Source organism: Sander lucioperca, chromosome 1 (assembly GCF_008315115.2).
Source record: "Sander lucioperca isolate FBNREF2018 chromosome 1, SLUC_FBN_1.2, whole genome shotgun sequence".
Lineage (NCBI taxonomy): Eukaryota > Metazoa > Chordata > Actinopteri > Perciformes > Percidae > Sander > Sander lucioperca.
Genome location: NC_050173.1, coordinates 27,408,246 through 27,431,392, shown reverse-complemented (window position 1 = coordinate 27,431,392; position 23,147 = coordinate 27,408,246). Strand labels below are relative to the sequence as shown.

General features: G+C 42.0%; 1 protein-coding gene across 2 annotated transcripts in view; it reads left to right on the top strand.

Moving 5' to 3' along the window:
* Positions 1-525: 525 nt before the first annotated feature.
* The window catches only part of glra4a (glycine receptor, alpha 4a), a 55,385-nt gene continuing 32,763 nt past the window's right edge, over positions 526-23,147 (top strand). Inside the window, exon 1 of one of the 2 annotated variants that reach the window (XM_031303472.2) lies at positions 526-845. In XM_031303472.2, coding sequence (XP_031159332.2) covers positions 778-845 — 68 coding nt within the window. In that variant the 5' untranslated portion in view covers positions 526-777. The remainder of the gene's footprint in view (positions 846-23,147) is intronic. The other variant, XM_031303473.2, reaches the window with a different exon arrangement.

Sequence of the window (23,147 nt, the reverse complement as noted above, 5' to 3'; positions counted from 1 at the left end):
AAACAAAAATACGGTACATCTTAAAAGTGCCGCTTCCGTCCTAAATATGCTTTTAAACGAAGGTTTGACTCGGGTACATTCACAAAAAGACCCTAGGTTGCATTTTGGCGAGAGTTACGCTTTAAAGGAGAGATGGAAATGACTCAAGAACCCCCAAAACTCAAAAGTTAGATTCATTTAGAGATACTGACTCAATCAACAACAAAACTCCACTCTAGGCTGCATGGTGTCCTCCTAACTTAAATGTTTATTTGGATGCGTTTCACTCCAGATTCGTCATCACCAGAATGCATTCAACACTGCAATTTAGCTCATCATCACAGCCATCACTCCCTCCATCCTAATTAAGCCTAATTACACATGAAGCAGCCATCAAAACGAAAGTTACCGTTCCTTTAAATCTTCACCCCCTTCTTTAATTGTTTGATGTGATGAAGGAAAACACACGAGAGAAAAAAATACAAGCAGGTGAAAGCATAGAAAATACATACACTGACACGAAATCCGACACTCCCCTTCAACACAAGCTCCAACACACTGACTGACTGACCGACCAGTGTTGTCCAGCCGCCTGAACCAGTGAGCCTGCTGTGTGCAGCCCTCTGGACTTGGTGGGAGGGGGAGAAGTTTCCCCAAAGACAAGCTTAGATCACTGAGAGAGACGATGCCTTCCTCCTTCAGCCCAGTCTCACAAGCTACTCAGTGGATTTGCTGACTTCCGAAATTAATTTTCTGCAAGTTATTCAACGGGACTGAGGAGAGATTTTAAAGCAGAGGATGCTCCCACAGGTCATTCGGATTCTGTATGTCTTGTCTTTCTGCTTTTTCCAAGGAGGCTTTATCAGGTGAGGCGCATTAACATGGATTATTCTCTCCGTGTGTTTGTGCGAGTTATTTTCTCTTATTGTCTCCTTGACATGAACTTTTCGACCATCAGTGGCGACGCTATACTTTGCTGTTCACATCACATCTGTCATTTCATAGACTTTTTGACTTGATTTGTACGCAGCTCTAATATAATAATAATAATAATAATAGATAATTATCCGTTGTTTGTTGATGTTTTTGTAATTGTTGAGGCAACGGAACGGTTTAAAGCTACCCTTAACTATCTATCAATGTATCAGGTGTTGCTGCCATTTAATAAAATGTAATTGAATAACAAGAAAAAAAGCCTGTTAAAGAGCGGTACATGCGAGCGGACGTGGGCAACAAAATAAAATCCATCATTTTACGCACAGAGCAAACTAGGATCACTCAACTCACAATACAACAACAAAAAAAAAAGAAATCACAATTTAAAATCATGGTCGCAGTTTGCAAACTGGCAGCACATGCAAATTTAGTAATAAGCCTTCATTGCAAACAATTTACTAAGGAAAAACGGCATCAAATATCAAACCTTGTTGTCTTGAAAACCTGTCGCGGTCGCAAACTACCTGTGGAATTGACGCTTGTATTACATGACTGATTGGTGGCTTTTTGGGGAGGTTAAAGGGTAACGTTAATATAAGTTATTTTATAGGGTTCTTTAACAATTGACCAACATGTGGGAAACATCCCATTCATTGCTTGCTTACTGAAACCTGAAAGATGTAATGCATGCATACGAAGAATTTGGATCCCTGTTTTCAGAAACAGCAACACACCACATGTCTCTCTTTCCTCCCTCATTATCTCACACAGACCATCCACCAGCAACCAAGCTCCCGCTTCTCTCTTCCTTCCTCCCCCTCTCTATCCTTCTAGGTGGCAAACACTTTTATTTGCAGTGAACACTTTCCTTATTTCATGCCCTGCCAACCTCAGGTGTGAGCGAAAGGGAATTAAGATCTGCATAATCCTGGAGCAGAACAGAGCTGTGACTCTGTGAACCCAGGGGCGAGGAGAGCAGCTTTTAGCTTGGAGAGCAGTCAACTGACAGCACCTCCTCTCAGAAATGATATGCTCTCCTACCAACCATCCTCTCCCCTCGCCACGTAGGGAGAGAGCGAGAGAGGCAAGGAAGGGATCTAGGAGGAAGAGGAGGGCAGGTATAAAAGACAAGTAGAATATAATGAATGTGTGGAGAGGAAGGGGGATAGATGGAGGGTGAAAATCGGAATGGAGCAAACTGAGATGGAGAGAAATTTGAGATTCATTTAGCTGGAGGCGGCGTGGAGATTAGTAAAGTGAAGGACGGGGCTGGGAGATGGAGAGAAATAGTTCACATAGGGAAGAAGAGATGAGAGAGAGAAAGAGAGAGGGGGGGGGGAGAGACAGGAAGTGTTGTAAGAGATTTGAAAAAAAGATTGTCACGTAAAATAGTGCACAAGTTGGATTGGTATGATAGATTTCGTACAGGATGGTAGTCAACAAGAGGAAATGAAAAACAGGAATGAAGGGTGTAATAAATAAAGTTCATATCATAGCCTAAGAGGGTGGTGGCTGAGGGGTTACGAGATCTGTGTGTGTTTGTGTGTGTGTGTGTGTGTGTGTGTGTGTGTGTGTGTGTGTGTGTGTGTGTGTGTGTGTGTGAAAGAGAGACTGTGTTGTATCTTGTATTGTTGCAACACTTAGAAAGAAACCCAGAATCCTGAACCTAATCTGCCACCCAGTTTAGTTGCATGTGGGTTTTCTTAGCTTAGCTTTTCGTTAAGAGACTTCTCAAGGGAGAAATAGAATACAAAATAAATTAAAATGAGCGCATTTGTACAGTCAAAATGTTCATTTTATGGCCAAATTGAGATGTTGCATTGGGTTTATTCGTTGCAGTGTGCACAGGCTTGTTGCAAGCTTAATATTTGTGTTCACTTTTCCTCACGATTGCCTGCAGTTGCTTGAAATTTTGCTCCTGATTGGTTGCATTTTTCATGCATGTTGTTAGGCTACATGTTACTGGTTTATTTCAGTGGTTTACATTGCGATCCTCTTGGTTTTTCAATATTAATTAGTTTGAGGCTGGGTATTTTGAAGTTAGGGCTGGGTATAGGATCAGTGCTGATTAGATAACTAAGTTTTAGTAACTAATTTATACGATAAAAATAGTTTTCCGTTGGCCTTACACTAAGAGATATAATAATGTTATTTTACAAAACGTTTTTTTTTTTAAAACAAGGTATATTTATTCATTTTCAGTTATGAACAACACAGTTTATGCAGCAATCACAGGTCGCATAGATTTGAACAAAATCCCTCCCACCTTCCCACCCATCCCACCCCTAGGTAGCAGGGAGTCAAGAGTAATATGAATTACTAAGGGTTACACACACCAACAATAAAAAGAGAAAGAAAAAGAATAGAAAAATAACTAGTAAAGAATTGAGAAAAAATAAATAAATAAATAAATAAAGAAATTAAATAAAAATCAAGTTAAGTGCAGCAAGAACGCTAATGCAAGCAAAAGAGGATGAAGGACAGTCAGCCGAAGTCAGATTGCATGTTGATCCCTTATGGTTAGTAACCGAGCATCCAACCCATCTATAAAGTCTAAAAAGGGCCTCCAAGTCAAGTAAAATTTTGAAGTAGATCCTCTCATGGTGTAACGGATCTTTTCTACCCTCAGTGATTGCAAAACCTCCCGAACCCAGTGCGCAAAGGCAGGAGGGGAAGCCTCCTTCCACTTGAACAATATTAGTCTTCTGGCTAGCAGAGTGGAGTAGGCCACAAGGTTTGCCTGGGTGGCCTTTAAGTGCGCACTAGCTGGAACAACCCCAAAAATGGCAATCAGAGTCGAAGGAGTAAGCAAGCAGTGCAACACAGTAGTCAAAGCGTCAAAGATGGATTCCCAAAATGGAGTCAGTTTCGGGCAGGACCATAACATATGGAATAGGTCAGCAGTTCCCCGTTTACATCTGTCACATTCTGGAATAAGCTCTGGATAAATTCTCGACAATCTCTCTTTGGAATAATGCAGGCGATGGACCACTTTGAACTGGATAACACAGTGTCTCATGCATATTGAAGAGGAGTGTATCCTTCGGATTGCATCCTTCGGATTGCATCCTTCGGATTGCCTGATCCCAATCTTCCTCGGAGATAGATGAACCCATATCCCGCTCCCATCGCTTTTTAAGAGGTTCAAGTGATATCTTGCCCCCCCTTATTAATTGCGTCGTAGAGTTTACTAATATACCCCTTCTTGACAGGGTCGAAATCTAGAATAATGTCTAATTGGGTTTTGGGGGGGGAGAGCCAGAAAGTGACCTAATTTAGAGCGTGTAAAGTCCCGTATCTGTAAATATCTAAAGAAGTGAGTTTGGGAAAGATTGAACTTTCTGGAGAGCTGGTCGAAAGACGCAAAAGTGTTGTCAATAAATAAGTCCTTTAAAGTAACTAATCCCATGAGTCTCCAAATTTCGAAAGTTCCATCGGTGAGGGATGGAGGGAAAGCCTGATTTTTTGCAATGGGGGTTCCAAGTGGGAGGTTTCTACACTTGAGCGCCTTTCTAAATTGATTCCAAATTTTGACAGATCCACAAATGATTGGATTGACGGTGAATTTTGGCAAAGGATGAGCCCAAGGAAGTGCTGAGCAAAGGATGGAATGAAGAGAAGTAAGGGAGACAGATGATGCTTCCAGAGCTAGCCAACATGGAGTTTCAGTGTCTGCGGGCTTGGACTGCCAGGCGGATAGAGACCGTATGTTGCAGGACCAGTAATATTGCTGGAAGTTTGGTAGGGCTAGTCTGAGCGAGATCTCTGAAGAATGGCTTTACGAATCCGAGGGGGCTTACTGTTCCAAATGAAGGAAGAGATAAGTTGGTCTAGTAAAGAGAAGAAACATTTTTTAATGTAGACTGGTACGGACTGGAATAAATACAAAAACTTAGGCAAGATCTTCTTAACCGCGTTAATGCAGCCCACGAGAGATAAGGGCAGCGCTCCAGATCTAATTTGGTTCGACCCAGAAGAGGTTGGAAATTGCATCTAAAAAGATCAGCATATTGCCGTGTTACAACTACGCCAAGATAAGTAAACTTTTTAGGTGAGACCTTAAATGGAAGAGAGTCCAGCAAGCATTGCTCTGATGCAGCGTTAATCGGGAGTAGTTCACTTTTGTGAATATTAAGTTTATATCCAGAGAACAAGCCAAAATCTTTTAATAATTTTAAGATCTTGGGGATGCAGCTCATCGGGTCAGATACCAGGATAAGCAGGTCGTCCGCAAAGAGCAAAACTTTGTGTTCCTTGTCTCTATGTATACCACGAATGCTATCGTCCCTGCGCAAGGCTATGGCAAGGGGCTCTATTGCTATTACAAAGAGTAGAGGGCTTAAAGGGCACCCCTGCATAGTACCTCTGCGCAGCTGGAAGAGAGGTGAAATGGTGTCGTTTGTTCGAATTGAGGCCGTTGGAGAGGAATACCATAATTTGACCCAGGAAATGAAATTACCACTGAAACCAAATTTGTGCAGGTTGAAGAAGAGGTAATCCCATTCGACGCGATCGAAGGCCTTTTCAGCGTCAAATGAGACCACCACCTCCGGGACATGAGAGGGCTCGGAATATAAAATATTGAAAAGACGACGGAGGTTAAAAAATGAATGCCTGTTTTTAACAAATCCAGCCTGGTCTGGAGAAATTATATAAGGGAGGACGTGCTCCAAGCGATGGGCAAGGGCCTTAGCCAGTATCTTTACATCAGCGTTGAGGATCGAGACTGGCCGATGCGATGTACAGTCAAGGGGATCTTTACCCTTCTTAAGTATAATTGAAATTGAAGCTTCACATAGAGACGGTGGAAGAGAGTGAGCTCTAAATGCCTCGCTTAACATTTCAGCCAAAAGTGGTGAGAGAAGATTTGAGAATGCCCTATAAAATTCCACTGGAAAACCATCAGGCCCCGGTGACTTCCCCGTCTGCATGGCTCTAACAGCTCTTGTTATCTGAATTTCGGAAACCGGCTCCTCAAATCTGTCTCTAACATTTTCGTCGATGGAGGGAATCTCCAAGTTCTCAAAGAGTCTTTCCATGGGTGTCTGATCTCCAAGGGAGTCGGAGGAATAGAGTTTAGAATAGAAGTTACGGAATGTGTCATTTATTTTGTCGTAATCAGTAGTAGTGGTTACAAAACGTTTTTTTATTCAACAAAAGAAGTCAAAGTTCTGAAATGTTAAATGTTCACACTGTTGGAGCCAATGTGGATGTTTAAAATTTTGGTGAAGTTGCACTCCAGGGCAGTAGAGGGCACAACACGGCTACGTTGGTGGCACTCACCATTACACATTATAATAATTACGTTAACACCTGTGCTTTTCTACTGTGACAAGTAAAAATCTTCAGAGTTGTGCATGAACACGCTAAAAGAGTGGCGTACATTGAATGTGCTTATATTTTTGGTGAATGGTGAACTGAACGATTGAGTTTGCAACTTATGAACTTAAACTGTAAAACCGTGACAGTTAATGACGCCCACACACTGTGTTTTGCAGCACCCGAGGATTTATAGCACCCAGCATGCCGGTGTTATGTCCAAGACTGTTTCCCTGTCGATATGCGTTTACCCATACTCATATCTGAACCAAACCCTAACCACGGAGGGAGCACTATGGGAAACATCATTTTAACAGGGAACATATTTCAATACAACACCTGTTTTGAAAAAATTAGGCCGAACCGGACGTCAGCCACATTGCCAACGAATTTGAAATGACACATCGAGTAGAAGGATCTGACAAGTTTGAGCAGCTTAGTTTTAAAAAAAAAAAAAAAAAAAAAAAGTTCAAAATTATGAACTTGAACTAATTTTAAATTGTGTGAACTTTGAGCTAGCTTTTATTAAGTATGAACACAACACTGAAAATCTTAGCTGTGAAAAATGCTTATTAGGCACATAACACATATTTGCAGCAAATGGCTTTGTGGTGTTTGCCTAAATGGAATCAGCCATACAAGAAGTTTGAATAAATAAAAGTCTAAAACTTGCAATTTATTTAAAAATTGCTAAATACCTGATCACATAACAAGAAAACAAGATAGGGGATCTGACCAAACATCCAATGCCAGCTTTTGCTGATTACATGGCAGTTTGTAATTATTTTTTTTTAATCTGTTTATTGATGGAAATTGAACAGGAAATACATAGAATAAAGTGTGTATCAGTAGAAAAATAATAATTTCCATTTTTTTCTAACCTTTTTTCTTCAAACGGCAGTTTGTAATTTAATGTTATGGACACATTTTGGTCAGAACCAGAGTTGCGTAGCCCAGCCCCGTTTGAAGTTGTGAGCACTCAGTTGGAGACTATAAAGACACTTGACGTATCGTATATTAAACTCTGATTTGCAAGCTCCTCCATCTGGTGTAGAGTGTCATTAACACAGTGTTAACAGTGGGGTCTTAAACTGCTTTTTGGATTTGTGAAAGTTTGATTTTGTTTCTGGTACACTGCTGCCCTAAGAACATTGAGAGACTTTTGTTCACTCTATTCAGAGGAGTTTTAGAAACTCAAAATGATCACACATGCTGACTTCACCAGTATGTGGAGATCACAACAGCGGACAAACAAATTGTGCAAATGTATCCACACCCTCTGGTCATCTGATGTGTGGCTGTTCATTGGCAAATTGAGAGTGAAGCGTAGTAAATTGCATTGAAGTGAAGGGCACAGAATCGCATCAAGGATTCCTGCTGTCCTTGCCTCCAGTCAGTGAGAAATCATGAGTCAGAACTGCAGTTATCAGATAAGAAGTCTTATTGTTTGATGAAGCTGGGTCCTCATACTGTAAGCCTGGTTATTGGGTGTCCACTTGATAGTGTGTGTGCATGTGTTTGTGTGTATGTGAAAGAGAGAGGTAGATTGCGGGGGAGGCCTATATCATGTTTACCTTATCCCTTCCTGTAATTACTTTGTAATTAATTAAAGTAAATAATGGCTTTACTTAAAGTCATCACATCTTAAGTAGGTGGGTCAGTTGCAGAATTATCAAAATAAACAAATTATATGACATATTTGGAGATAAACATCATGCTCTAGTCCAGTTATGGAGAAACAAGGAAAGTTATTTTCTACTTTAAAGAACAGTAGAGAATTTATTGCTTAGTCATGTTCCGTTTCTCACATTTGCTCATAAATATGGGGAAATGCTTTAATGTACTGTCACTTGGCTTACAGGAAAAATCCAACATGAAAGTTTGTTACACTATGATTTTTAGTCACTGAACACACTGTTCAAAACCACTTGGGATTTGCATTTCAATGTCCATTTAGTTTCTTGTATCTCCATAGAAGCCCAATTAAAATGATGTAATGTCACTGAAATACTTTCAGTGTTACTGCAATATTTTAGAACAGAAAAATGTTCAACTATATAAACAATCATCTTCAAATGTCAAATTTCAGAATCAAAGAAAGTATTCTAGACTCTCCAGTTTGTACCAATGTCCAAAAATCTGTTTAAGGCTGAGAGCTCATTATTTTCAGTTTAAAATCCCTGTTAACGGTCTCTTACTCATACTGCCAGAAAGCAAAACAACTTGCGATGCATTCTTTTCAAATTAGAATGACGAGCCTTACTAGGAGTCCATTTAAACCCCATATGAGCTGTTGTCAGTCATTATATCAGCAACATCTTATAACATAACAGTAATTTTGCTCCGATGTTTAAGCTTTTTTCCAGCTACCGCACAGTTGAAGTGTGAAGTGCAGAAAGAGGAATATGTTTTGGGACTTCAGTGTAAAGTTCTCTCTGCAAAGAAGTCTCCCTGTGGTGGGGAGCGGATTTGAGGGAGTTAGCTAACATTGGCTTGCTACTTCCACCCACCTAACATGCCTTCATCCTACCAAAATGAGCCGAACAAAGGTGTCACTCTGGCGATAGCAATGTGTTTTACTACGATGTGACAAGAGGGGGGTGAATGAAACATTAGGCTGTTACATTTAACTTATTTAGAGGCCGGCCGGCTGGCTAGTTAGCTGGATCGTCTAGCACCGACTACGGTTCAGGGAGAGGTCTAACGTAGGGTGACCAGACATCCTGGTTTGACCAGGATAGTCCCGATCCTGAGTTGCGTGTCCCGAGTCCCGACAAAAGCCTGTCGGGACGCTAAAATGTCCCGGTTTACACCAACCACTATGAAATTGTCCCGGTTGTCAGTGATTACATAGCCGACGTGGTCTTATTATAGCCCGATCATTAACTAAACCCACGTAGAAAGACTAATAAAGCGTCCAGCGTATGATTTTTACAATGTGTGTGTGTGTCAGTCAATCGTAGTGGTCTGCGTCTGCATAATCTGTGCAGCCAGCGTTACAATGTATATTTGTAAACATTGTTACAATGCTTCTTCTTATCTGTCTCATTTTAACAAGTCCCTCCATGTCCACTGGAAAGTCAGCAGACGAGCACTGGGTGGAAATGTTCGCACATTTCAAAAGCAGGGAGATTCCGTTCAAAAATGTAGGTCACCTTTGTCAGTTCGCCATGTGTCTACCGAGCACAAATGCTCCTGTTGAGCGGATCTTTTCGTTCATGAACAACACAGGAACCGTATGACCATTCCCACCTTAAAGGCGCTACTTGTCACACGGCCAATTTTGCTGACACCTGTGTGCAATTTCACAGTAGGCTTTCAGCAACAAATTGATTCTTGAGCAAATTCACTCCTCTAACAAATATACGGAATGAATGTTTCCAATAGGGAAGCTATCTGCTCTATCAAATGAGATTACATTTGTGTGTGTGTGTTGTTGGTTAGAATAACACTGGTAACACTCTACGGTAAGGGTACATGAATTATCATGAATTCATGCATTAATTAATGAATTGATGTAGGCTATGTATTATTATGCATTATGTAATTAATGATTTGTGTTACTGCATTCCCATATATCCCATGAATCATCAGGAATTGACGTGTTCATAGTCTGTCATTCGTGACCTCATACATGAACAACACAACTAAAGCATTAGGTACGTGGGCACATCATTATGAATTATGATTTATTAAGCTGATTGTGATTATTGATTATTTTTCTGCAAAAAAATGTGGTCATCACTGCGCAAATTCAGAGAACATCATAACAGAAGCCCAGTACAGGAAAATTAAGAAGTTCAGAGAGCTATTGAGACTGACTAGCACTTGCATGTCCCTAGGCAACCCGTTCTCACTCGCAACTCGTAAAATAATGACGTTTGGTCAGTGGCTCTTAGCATCAGATAAATCACCCTTTAGCGTCTGTATGGGACACACCGGGCAGAGCAGTAAGATGTCGTAGTATTAAGAGCGACAACTGTAGCGAGTAGTATTAAAGACCGAAAATCTGCGTAAGGAGGTTGGTTGGGGTGGTGGATGGGTCAAACGGCGCAGGACTTTCACCCAGGAGACTGGGGTTTGTGTCCTGTTCTTGTCCCGCGTGTCACTAAAACGTACATTTTGTAACCCCACCCACGATCTTTTCCTAAACCCGTTCTCACTCCCAACTCGTAAAATACTGATGCATGGTCAGTGGTCCCATTAGTCCCGACCCAGACTGTCTAAATATGACACCCAAGGGCTAGATGCAAGTCCCGAGAGCGTCAAAAAGTGACACCAAGGGTCCTGACCCAGAGCGTCAAGAAAGTGACGCTAAAGAGACTTTTTACGTCAATAACAAACGCCAAAGGCACCTGACCAAGCGTCGCTGTTTGACGGGAGTGAGAATATGTTGGCTGTTGCACTCAAGTACATCAATATAGTGCATCACAAACTTAAAGTGTGTAATGTAAAGTGAGTAAGGGCTTCCTAAGGAGAAAAGTTAAGAGGCAAAAAACAATATGTGCTTAAAACATTCGTTCAAATGACTTGTATCAAAATCTTTTCTTTTGAGGCCCATTTTAAAAAGGGGTACTATGCAGTTTTTTTCAGCATAATTTACCTTAACTGAACAGCTTCGGAGTCATTGGAATGGTTATATGACTTTTTTCAGGTTGAATGGTGGTCGCCTTGCTTCCCCCTAGCGCCTGTGAGCGGAAAAACCACCCTTGCAACTTTTGGCCGGCAAGCCGCCGGCCTCAGCGTCAGGAAGTATCGCGTGAAATCAGGTCTCGCGATGTAACGAATTGCTTTAGGCACTGCACACATACACGCCCCCATCCAGGAACTGGCTAGCAAGAACAAGGTAGCATGGAGTTTTTCACACTATCGTCATGGCTGAGCCGATAAAAAATAAGCATAAACCTAGGAAAGCATTGTCGGAGGAACAGAGAAAGAGGAAACGGCAGACTGACCAAGCAAGTTTTTACGCAGTGTTGCCAAATAACTATTGCGAAGCTGTAGGGGGAGCTCTATAGAGAAACCTGCAAGCTAAGAGCAAGCTAAGAGCGAGCAAAGAGCTAGAAAACAGCGAAGAAATTGCCAAAACTGCATAGTGCCCCTTTAAGAAACACCCATTAAACAGCAGAGAAATAGTATTCCTCACAAGAAACACTTTGGAAAAAAAAACACAATTTAGCCAGTCCAAACTTCAAAAGTTTAGTTGTTGGGCGAGGACACAGTCTCTCTGTGATAGCTTTTAATTAAATTCTGATGGTAGTCCCAGCTGGTATGTGGAAGTATCTGCAACAGCAAAGTGATTTCTGGAGGCTAGTACACAGTAGAGGGAAGAGGAAAGCAAAGATTGTGGGCGTTCATTTTAAATGTTTCACAACCAACAAGGAATTGAAAATGTGGCATCTCCCTTACAAAAAAATGTGCATGTAAAAAGCTTGGGTGAGAAAACTTCCACCTGTGAATTTGATTTGATGAGCAGCGAAAACTTTTGCATGCCAGTTTAAACTGTAATTGTTGCATCTAATCAATTAGTGTCACATGTAGCTGCAGATAACTATTGTAAGATTTAAAAAAAAAGCTCATAGAAAAACAAACCAGACATGCTTTGAATTCACATGCAGTTTTTAACACAGCAGTGTAAGAAAAGTATCAACTGAATGTTACTAAGATTTCACCTTGAGTTAGACTGTCAAACACTTTTAGGGCTCTCTTATCCTTTCCAAAAAAACACAGGAAATCCCTGTGCACTTGGCTGCTACAGTGTAGAGCAGCAAGGAGTGCTGACAAAAAGGAAGCATGAAAGAAGGACAGATGGGATGTTTACGTGAGTTAATGACTAAAAATGAGAGCCAAGCTGGAGACAGAGTCAAACAGACGGTTTGCTCCCCACATCTAGCGCCACCACGAACATAGTGGTATACCTATCAATGAAATATGAAGACGACGAGGGATACAAAAAACATTCATCAAAAGATAAACAAAGAGTTTATATTTTCTGGTAAGCTTTAAATTCCAATGAGGATGTGTTGAAGATTAAATTGCTTGCTTGTAAATAAAAAAAAATTCAAACAACAATTTTTTTATTCTGCTCGTCCTCAAAGGAATGTTGGGATTTGTTTTTTCTACAATTGGTTTAATTTTTACAGTTAGAGTCACTAAAAAAAGCAAAAACTTCCCTCCTGATTATGAATATTTGTCATGAGCAATTTTCAATGGAAAAGGGAGTTGAGATAATGTATATTTATTTGGTTTCTCCGTGTTCATAGACAATCATCACTATTCATCCCTATTCTCTCTTTTCTTTTGAGAATGGGAACTATATGTGGACATTGAGAAAATGCAGAAATCCTTGGCCTTTACACAACTCTCACACTACAGGAAGAACCAAATTATATGCCCAAACCCTAATCCCCATCACAGTTTCACCGTTAGTAAGGAAAAAGTTCCATTGCTGTCCATGGGTTGCTCTGTGTATGAGGCAGAGTAGCCTTTTTTATTTTGAGAATGGGAACTATATGTGGAAATTGAGAAGATGCCAAAATCCATGGACTGCCCCCTAAGACATGTATGCTTGTGTTAGGTTTCTGAATAGATGACTATACTGTACGATTGCACTTGATAAAAGGATATAAAAAAGAAGTTAAAAAAAAAAAGAAAAGAAAAGGGAGTTGGTGAGCACACATACTTGGCCTCACAAGAAAGCAGTGTCTGACACAGATCTGCCCATTGCTTCAGCAGACATTAGATTTGTGTTTGGATATATGGTGGTGGTGACAGCCTACTGATGGTCTCAGCAGTCGGCCAGTGCCTTCAGTGTTAGGCTGACACCTCGGGCTGAGAGATGTGACTGATTGTTTGCTGCCCATTTCAATCAAACCACATATGACCTTTCCCTGTTTCTGTTATAGGAAGTGTGCATAACAACCTCCTTTTTTATTTTCACTGAGATCCGGATGCTACTGACAAAAACAGTTGCTTTGACCTCAGGTTGTATATCCTCTGAAATGTGCCAATCAACGTTTATCTTATTAAGAGTCACACCATGAGTTTAAAAGCTATAGTCATAGACATCTTACAAATAATGTATTTTTCATCCTGAAGGAGAAATGTGTGTCCCTCCCAGGCTATTCTTTGCCCACACTAAACCATGTGTTTATGACATGCCTCTGCTGCCAGCCAAAATCAATACCCCAAGCAACTGAATAATAAATGCATCATGAAGTTTAACTGATGGGCATCAACTTAGGGTAAATGTTTAATCTACGCATATGTGTTAGCCAGCTAATGCTAAGCTGGAAGAGTATTAAAATGCAACATTGTCCATTGGTCATGATGGAAACCACCAAAACCTGTCACCATTTATTCCCAGAGGTTAAAATCAAATGGGTTTTGTGCTTTTGCACCTAATTCGCTTCACACACACACATGAGAAAAAGTTATGCCAGAGGTAAAAGAAAGCATTGAGTTTAAATATATCACCTCTTGGCCACAAACTGTTCTAGCCTGCACACTGCAAGTATATTTAATCCAAGATAAACCAAAGAATCTGGGTAAAAAAATAAAATAAAAAATGCATTAAATTAAAGATACCTTAACCAATATTTTCATATTAATATTGGATTAAATGACAATGTGAAAGCATCTTTTAAGCATCTTTTAGTTCATTATTATGGTTTTATAGCCTGTAACTTTACTGTTCACTCCCACCGCTCATTTTCACCAGCATCATTTTTCAGGCGCAGGCAGCTGTTTTCAGTGAAAAAGCCCTTATAAACCCACTGCATACTACTTGCCCTGCACTAAACAGGAGACAGACAAAATAGTGACTAGCTGGTCACCATAGTGTAGCATTTAGCAGCTAAAGAGACAGTTTTCATCAGGAGGCAGTGGTGACCAAAACAGAGATTTCAGGAGAGTGAATATTTTACTTGGAAACTTTGAAATGCAAATGTTTTAGTTTGAATTTCTGCTCCTCATATGGCTTTGTTAATTAATCAAACACAACAAATACTGTTGGATCAGTATTGTATGCATAGGCTTTGGATCTGACAAGCTTTCAGCTAAATGTACATGGGCACTTGTTTTTTTGAACCTATGAGGGAAGACCCATACCACAGATTTTGTATTAGCACTGCAAACTTGTTTGTTACCACTACTGACAATGGACAGACTCTACAGTCAGGCCGAGACCTTTTTGCACTTACTGTAGTCCCAACAGGTACCGTAAAGTTACAAATTAATTGAATTGCTCTGGCTATAAGAGGAAAGCCAGGCAGATACTGTAGCTGATGTGGGAGCACTGCAGATGTGCAGGCTTCAGGTGGCTTGACTGGGGGTTATAAAACAGTTGTGCCTACAAATACATGTGCTTCTTTGTTTCAACATCTTTCACTCTGTGCACAGATCAAACCAACGCCGCATACTGTGCAAGTCAATAGGTAACAAAATATGTGACATAGTGGTAAGATGATGCAATTAAGTGGACCTCTCCACTCTTCTTCAGATTAAAATGGCCACTTATTGACTAGAGCAGCACTTTGGAGGTTCACTGCTATAGGTCATTATGTTCTCTGCAATTAAGAACATGAAGTGGTGGCCCATAATGGAACCCTCCATCATGTCATTATGTCTGACCATACAGTCCATGCAGATTAAACTTCACTTTCGGGAAGAAGGAAAGTCTGTCCTACAAAAACCAGAGCCCATAATGTATGGTTGGACAAAAAGAAACAGTGGGCAGTGAAGTCAAACTAAAACTCTGCTTTGTAATTGAATCAAAACTGAACCATTAACTGAACCATTAAGAACGACCATGCTGCTATAAATCAGTAACTACAAAGGCCTGTAATTTATCAGACAAATACTGCAGGCTAAAGCTTACAGTAGTAGAGCACACTGCACGTATTAATCATGAAGTAAAATTAACACCTCAATCAAACCCATTGGCTTTAATTGTGGTCATTTTGCCGGTTTTGTAAGAAATCTAAATTTGTCCTTAATTGAAATTAAATTAACTCTTTAACACCGCCATCTTTTGGGGCAGTCTGCCTAAATTAAAACAAATGTACTGTTATATTATATTAGACCCTTGCAAAAAATTATGTCATTTTTGGACTGCTTTGAAGGCACATGTATGATAGAGAGACATAATCTCAGCTGTGAATTGTACCTGCATTATTTTACAATAGATCAGTCTTTTTAAAGATAACCACAAACTCTCAAAGTCTAATCTTTCAATCCATATAGTGCATGTTGTGCACATATAAATGTGACTTTTTATTGTACCAGCAGTTCTTAAAAGTGCTACATGTGATAGCAGCCCAGCTTTACAAAGGGAATTGGGGGTAAATTAATATAAGATATCAATGAAAAGTTGGAATTAAAAAGACGTTTGTTCGTACTATTAACGTTATTTACAATGGTGCACTTACTATAGTCACTGAAGAGCATTCCTATGTAGTGTAACATCTCACTGATTAAAAAAGCCTGTGTGGCTCATGTACTGTACACACTGTGATCCTCTTAGAGATGGCACATAGTAATACCCAGGTCACTCATATAAGGAAACAGTCTGGGCTGTGGTGAAAATAACAGCCAAAACAAATAAAATTGTCCCTCTTCCTCCATTTCACTCCAGCCAAGGTCACACATGACCAGTGAAGCAGAATTTGTCGGGTGGTAAAGGACATCAAAAGGGTCGTTGAGGGGGATTACAGCTGTGTTCGTAAAATAACACAATGGCAGTAAGGGGGTCTCTCCTCTCCAGGAGCATGAAATGAGAGTGGTCCATGTTGGGACACAATGCAGGAGCCTGTGTAACTCACTGAATGAAATAGTTTCTGATGTTAGGGCACACAACTCTCACATACTACAGGAAGAACCAAATTACAGTCAGTAAAGAATAAAGTTGCATTGATGTCCATGGTTTGCTTTGTGTATGAGGCAGAGTAGGTATGCCTTTCAAAGTTTACCTTATTGACATTTACAGTAGCTCTCTGCACTGTAACAGCAAGAGATCCAATAGGGTCTCAAATAATAGTCGGTTTTCATAAAAATAGCTCTGTATTGATGGTTGTACATACTGTAGGTGTCCATTATCTGACACTTTGTGATATAAGTGGGCTGATAGCCATAAGTGGGCTGCAGGTGTCTTTTATACATAGTGCAAAGCTGCTTCAAGGGTAAAACACCACAGATCACTGTGTACTTCCACAAATCCCTTGTGCTCTGACCTCTGGATCACTGGCAGACTTTTTCTCCCCATATTAGTGAGATGACTGTCCTTGACAGGTGACATGCTATATTAATGATATAGTGTGCTCAAGTGAAAATAAAAAAGCTGGACAGTAGCCGAACCAACAGTTTAAGCTTTAAAGGTTGTTGCAAATTTCAAGTTGCATTGGTGCACAGCTTCATAGAGAGAATGAGTTAGAAAAAATGCAGCTTTGACTTAGACTCTACCAAGGATGTTTTCTCATAATAATTGCTGTCTGCAGTTTACAACCAATTGCACTGCTGTAGAATAAGGTGTAAAAGATTTGACATTGTATCTCCTCCGAGGCTTATTATTTCATCATCTGCCATTGAAGCAGAAATAAATCACTGTCTTTGTTGATTCCTAGAACTGACAAAGAGATAAGTAAGCCTCATTTTGGAGAAAGACCATTCAATATGCATCTCATTTTTGACATGTTAAATCAATTTAGTAAACCTAGTGAGTTTAGTCATTTACAGTGGGTTATTTGTGACAAGCAATATAATGGCATTGTAAAACAAGATTTTGAGTTTATGCTGCTATGCTTTTCTATTGCAAGTGTGTATGTTATTTAGTATTTTTTATAGTTATGAATGGTTCAACACATGAGCAAATGTCTGGGGGAAAAGAATACACCCCTTGTTTTGCACCTCTTTTAATTAAGTGGATGGAAATGGGATACTAAACCTATTGCCAGTATGCCAGGTTTTGCATAAAATGTTTGAGACTCTGAAAGTAGTCTGAGCCATATTTATCTGAGTCAATGAGATCCTATCCTGAGCCTTTAATTAACTCATCACCCTTTTTTTATTCAATCAATGGCCTGCCAGGCATTTGTCTTCCCCTGAACGGACAGATTCATGAAAGTTGTTGAAATAATGTTAGTGCTGCCAGGCTGATAATCATCATATTAACAATCGTTTTATTAATTAACAGTTTAATAGTAATACTTATTATATATTGTATCACATATTTATAGGGAGTAATAGTAAAGACTTGTATAACTAACCACATGGGTGGCAGTGAAGGTCAGGGGCCTCGACGGACCAGACCCGGGCAGCAGACGCTGGCTCTGGGGACGTGGAACGTCACCTCTCTGTGGGGGAAGGAGCCGGAACTTGTGCGGGAGGTGGAGCGCTACCAGTTGGATCTGGTGGGGCTTACCTCTACGCACAGTCTCGGTTCTGGAACCATACTCCTGGATAGGGGTTGGACTCTTTTCTTCTCCGGAGTTGCCCAGGGTGTGAGGCGCCGGGCGGGTGTTGGGATACTCACAAGCCCCCGGCTGAGCGCCGCTACGTTGGAGTTTACCCCGGTGGACGAGAGGGTCGCCTCCCTACGCCTGCGGGTTGTGGGGGGGAAAACTCTGACTGTTGTTTGTGCGTATGCACCAAACAAGAGCTCGGAGTATTCGGCCTTCTTGGAGACCTTGAATGGAGTCCTGTATGGGGCTCCAGTGGGGGACTCCATAGTTCTGCTGGGGGACTTCAACGCGCACGTGGGAAATGATGGAGACACATAGAGAGGCGTGATTGGGAGGAACGGCCTCCCTGATCTAAACCAGAGTGGTTCTTTGTTGTTGGACTTCTGTGCTAGTCATGGATTGTCTATAACGAACACCATGTTCGAACATAGGGATGCTCATAAGTGTACTTGGTACCAGAGCACCCTAGGCCAAAGGTCAATGATCGATTTTATAATCGTTTCATCTGATCTGAGGCCGTTTGTTTTGGACACTCGGGTGAAGAGAGGGGCAGAGCTGTCAACTGATCACCATCTGGTGGTGAGTTGGGTCAGAGGGTGTGGGAAGACTCTGGACAGACCTGGTAAGCCCAAACGGGTAGTGCGGGTAAATTGGGAACGTCTGGAGGAGGCCCCTGTCCGACAGACTTTCAACTCACACCTCCGGTGTAGCTTTTCGTGCATCCCTGTGGAGGCTGGGGGCATTGAACCCGAGTGGACAATGTTCAAAGTTTCCATTGCTGAAGCTGCGGCGGGGAGCTGTGGTCTTAGGGTCTTAGGTGCCTCAAGGGGCGGTAACCCACGAACACCGTGGTGGACACCGGTGGTCAGGGAAGCCGTCCGACTGAAGAAGGAATCTTTCCGGGATATGTTATCCCAGAGGACTCCGGAGGCAGTTGCAAGGTACCGAAGGGCTGCAGCCTCTGCCGTGAAAGAGGCAAAGCAGCGGGTGTGGGAAAAGTTCGGAGAAGACATGGAGAAGGACTTTCGGTCGGCACCAAGGTGCTTCTGGAAAACCGTTCGCCACCTCAGGAGGGGGAAGCGGGGAACCATCCAAGCTGTGTACAGTAAGGATGGGACGCTGTTGACCTCAACTGAGGAGGTAATAGGGCGGTGGAAGGAGCACTTTGAGGAACTCCTAAATCTGACTAATACACCCTCTATGGTAGAGGCAGAGCTGGAGGATGATGGGGGATTGTCGTCAATTTCCCTGGTGGAAGTTGCTGAGGTAGTTAAACAACTCCACAGTGGCAAAGCCCCAGGGATTGATGAGATCCGTCCAGAAATGCTTAAAGCTCTGGGTGTGGAGGGGTTGTCTTGGTTGACACGCCTCTTCAACATTGCGTGGAAGTCGGGGACGGTGCCTAAGGAGTGGCAGACCGGGGTGGTGGTTCCCCTTTTCAAAAAGGGGGACCAGAGGGTGTGTGCCAATTACAGGGGTATCACACTTCTCAGCCTTCCCGGTAAAGTCTACTCCAAGGTGCTGGAAAGGAGGGTTCGGTCGATAGTTGAACCTCAGGTTGAAGAGGAACAATGCGGATTCCGTCCTGGTCGTGGAACAACGGACCAGATCTTTACTCTCGCAAGGATCCTGGAGGGAGCCTGGCGGTATGCCCATGTGCACATGTGCTTTGTGGATCTGGAGAAGGCGTATGACCGGGTCCCTCGGGAGATACTGTGGGAGGTGCTGCGGGAGTATGGGGTGAGGGGGTCCCTTCTCTGTACGACCAAAGCGAGAGCTGTGTCCGGGTTCTCGGCAGTAAGTCGGACTCGTTTCAGGTGAGAGTTGGCCTCCGCCAGGGCTGCGCTTTATCACCAATCCTGTTTGTAGTATTTATGGACAGGATATCGAGGCGTAGTCGGGGTGGAGAGGGGTTGCAGTTTGGTGAGCTGGGGATCTCATCACTGCTTTTTGCAGATGATGTGGTCCTGATGGCATCGTCGGCCTGTGACCTTCAGCACTCACTGGATCGGTTCGCAGCCGAGTGTGAAGCGGCTGGGATGAGGATCAGCACCTCTAAATCTGAGGCCATGGTTCTCAGCAGGAAACCGATGGAGTGCCTTCTCCAGGTAGGGAATGAGTCTTTACCCCAAGTGAAGGAGTTCAAGTACCTTGGGGTGTTGTTCGCGAGTGAGGGGACAATGGAGCGGGAGATTGGTCGGAGAATCGGCGCAGCGGGTGCGGTATTACACTCAATTTATCGCACCGTTGTGACGAAAAGAGAGCTGAGCCAGAAGGCAAAGCTCTCAATCTACCGGTCAGTTTTCATTCCTACCCTCACCTATGGTCATGAAGGCTGGGTCATGACCGAAAGAACGAGATCCAGGGTACAAGCGGCCGAAATGGGTTTCCTCAGGAGGGTGGCTGGCGTCTCCCTTAGAGATAGGGTGAGAAGCTCAGTCATCCGTGAGGAGCTCGGAGTAGAGCCGCTGCTCCTTCGCGTCGAAAGGAGCCAGTTGAGGTGGTTCGGGCATCTGGTAAGGATGCCCTCTGGGCACCTCCCTAGGGAGGTGTTCCAGGCACGTCCAGCTGGGAGGAGGCCTCGGGGAAGACCCAGGACTAGGTGGAGGGATTATATCTCCAACCTGGCCTGGGAACGCCTCGGGATCCCCCAGTCGGAGCTGGTTAATGTGGCTCGGGAAAGGGAAGTTTGGGGTCCCCTGCTAGAGCTGCTACCCCCGCGACCCGCTACCGGATAAGCGGAAGAAGATGGATGGATGGATGTATAACTAATTGATAATGAATGATGGTATTATATAGAGTTCATGTGTCGAGTATACATAGTTTTTACTGTTCTACATTAAAATTATTTAAAAACAGGCTCTCGTGCATGCATTTGATTTTACAAGGATATATGTGAATATAGATGTTTTGCCACCTTTATTGACTTGCATTTGTACCTGCATGTGGTGAGGTCAAATGTCAATTTATTTAGAGTTGCAGTTCAGTATTTGAGCATCTTAGAGTTAATATTTAGATACCGGTCACACCTTCTAAAGTTAGTCTTCACTTATAACCTTTTGACATGGTTCACATACTTTAACTGTGGTTGGTTAAGTTGGTGAAGTTCAGCTGAATTTGGACATATTGTTATTGCCACATCAAAGTTATCCTAAAAGAAACAGAACCTAATTGCTGTACACAGAAAAAATGAGGCAACTCATGTGTTGAGTTGGCAGTAAAATTCAATTAAAGCCCTTGTTCGGTCAAACTGTTAAAATTGTCATTTTAAGGTAATCCTAATATTTCAATGCCCTAGTCTTAATGACGTCACATTTTGAAGTCACATTGACATTGAGTAAAGATTGTAGACATCGTGGTCAGGATGAATGTGTTCTGATTTTTTTTTTATAATGAATCATTGGAGGACACAACTTGGATGCCTGCCTTGATGTTCAAAAGACGTGATTTTATCGTGTTTTTGTAGATGGTGATGCACACACTATTAGGCATGCATGGCCATACTTTGTGCATGGTTATCTCAGGCCACACACTCAAAGCTTCCTAACCATCCATAACAGGACTGGAGACATCTTTTTTTATCATGTTCAACAGTGTGAGTCCTGAATGTATTATTTCTCTCACTTTGGTGCTTGACCAGTGAGACTTTCTCCATCTTTCTGTATGTCCCCACAAGACGCCCACATTGTTTCCTGAAATAGTGTGTCAAATCCTGTGGTTCTCTTGGGATGAGAGATGTTTGCTTTTCAATAAATGGGTGATACGCTCGATAATGTGTCAAGCACTCTGTTAATGACACCGGGTTATGCTGTTGTCATTAATTCCCATAGTGAAAATGAAACATTTTAGATACATTTTTAATCTTTGTCACACATGTCTGCAGGTTATGGCATATTACACCAACAAAAAACTATTCCAATCCCCAGTAAAACCTGGAAGGATTTACTTTGCTCTTATACATAGGAGTGTGGGGGTATTGTTGCAATATTGATTGCAAATATGTGTGGAGAGAGGTGATACTGTATCTCAATCCGTATGAGATGACGTTGCTTGCCACCTGATTAAATAAAGAGGGTTTGCCCTGAAGTTAGCAAACTTCGGCACAGGTTCACTAACTTAAGGTGGACTACCTTTATAATAATTATCTTGAATACAGATAAAGTGGTCTTTACATAGGTAATCTGGTTAACCTGGCATTTGCCTCCAAAACTGTCACAATACAGTTCATCCTTACTTAATTTATGGTTAAAAATGTGCCAGTATAATTACACAAAACCCAAAATGTGTATGTCTATTCTTATCAAAGGGTAAAAACCAACTTCTACCTTTAGACGTAGTGAAATTCTACCTTAGCAGCATGAGTGAAATGAGAAACTAGCATTTCACAAAGCATTTCTAGGCTGCCTCCCTTGTGGCTATGATTCAGAAAATCCCTGGTAGACCCAGCTCCATGGTGGCTTTGTCATGACGCTGTTGGTTCCAGCCAGCAGCTTGATCAAGCGAAACAGGCCATCGGCTATGCCTACAACTTCCTTCGTCCTCACTGTCATGTCCAAAATATGGGTCATGTAGAGTGCATTGGCTGTCTGTGTGTGTGTGTGTGTGTGTGTGTGTGTGTGTGTGTGTGTGTGTGTGTGTGTGTGTGTGTGTGTGTGTGTATTGTGTGTTTTTGTGGTAACCATTTTATGTATGACAATCTGCTTTACTTCTCGTGGGCTGAAACATCACTTCTCTATACAGATTGACAGCAAAACCCCAGTAGCTTTTATTTTTTGGTTTAAGGCACAGGTGAACCATAACTGGGGTCAAGCGCACACTGACTCACCCGCTGGCCATTGGCTTTCTCAAGCCTCTCTTTTAATGCAGTAACTGCTATGGTGCCATGGTCCCTGGGGCAAAATGAGAAAGCTACCAAACCCTATTTCCTACATAAGCAGCAACCATTTTATAACTATAAGGGAGTAGCCAGAGGAAAGTCAGAACTGTGGAAGACTAACCAAGGGCTAATACCATATATAGAAGGGAAAACACAATTGCATAAATCGCTCAAAGCAGTTAGTAAATGGCTAATAGGAGAAAACGATTATTGCAGTTGGAAATGACCTGCGGGTAACAGAAAAACAAACATATGCTATCAGAGGATGTGATTTATACTGCGACTGATGGGAGTCGACACCTCTATCCATATAAGTGCATTTAGCAAATGGAAGACATTAATCATCACAGTCATGCAGTCTATGGCTTCTAATTACATGTTCACTGTACACAGACTGTTGACTACTTCTGTAAGAATCCAGCTGGAGAGATTTCCCACTGGCCTTTAAAACTGAAGAAGGATGGGAGGGCTGGGGGATGCAGTGCCCCAACATGTGGAGGCATACAGCTGATGAAACTCTTTCACACACACACACACACACACACACACACACACACACACACACACACACACACACGCAC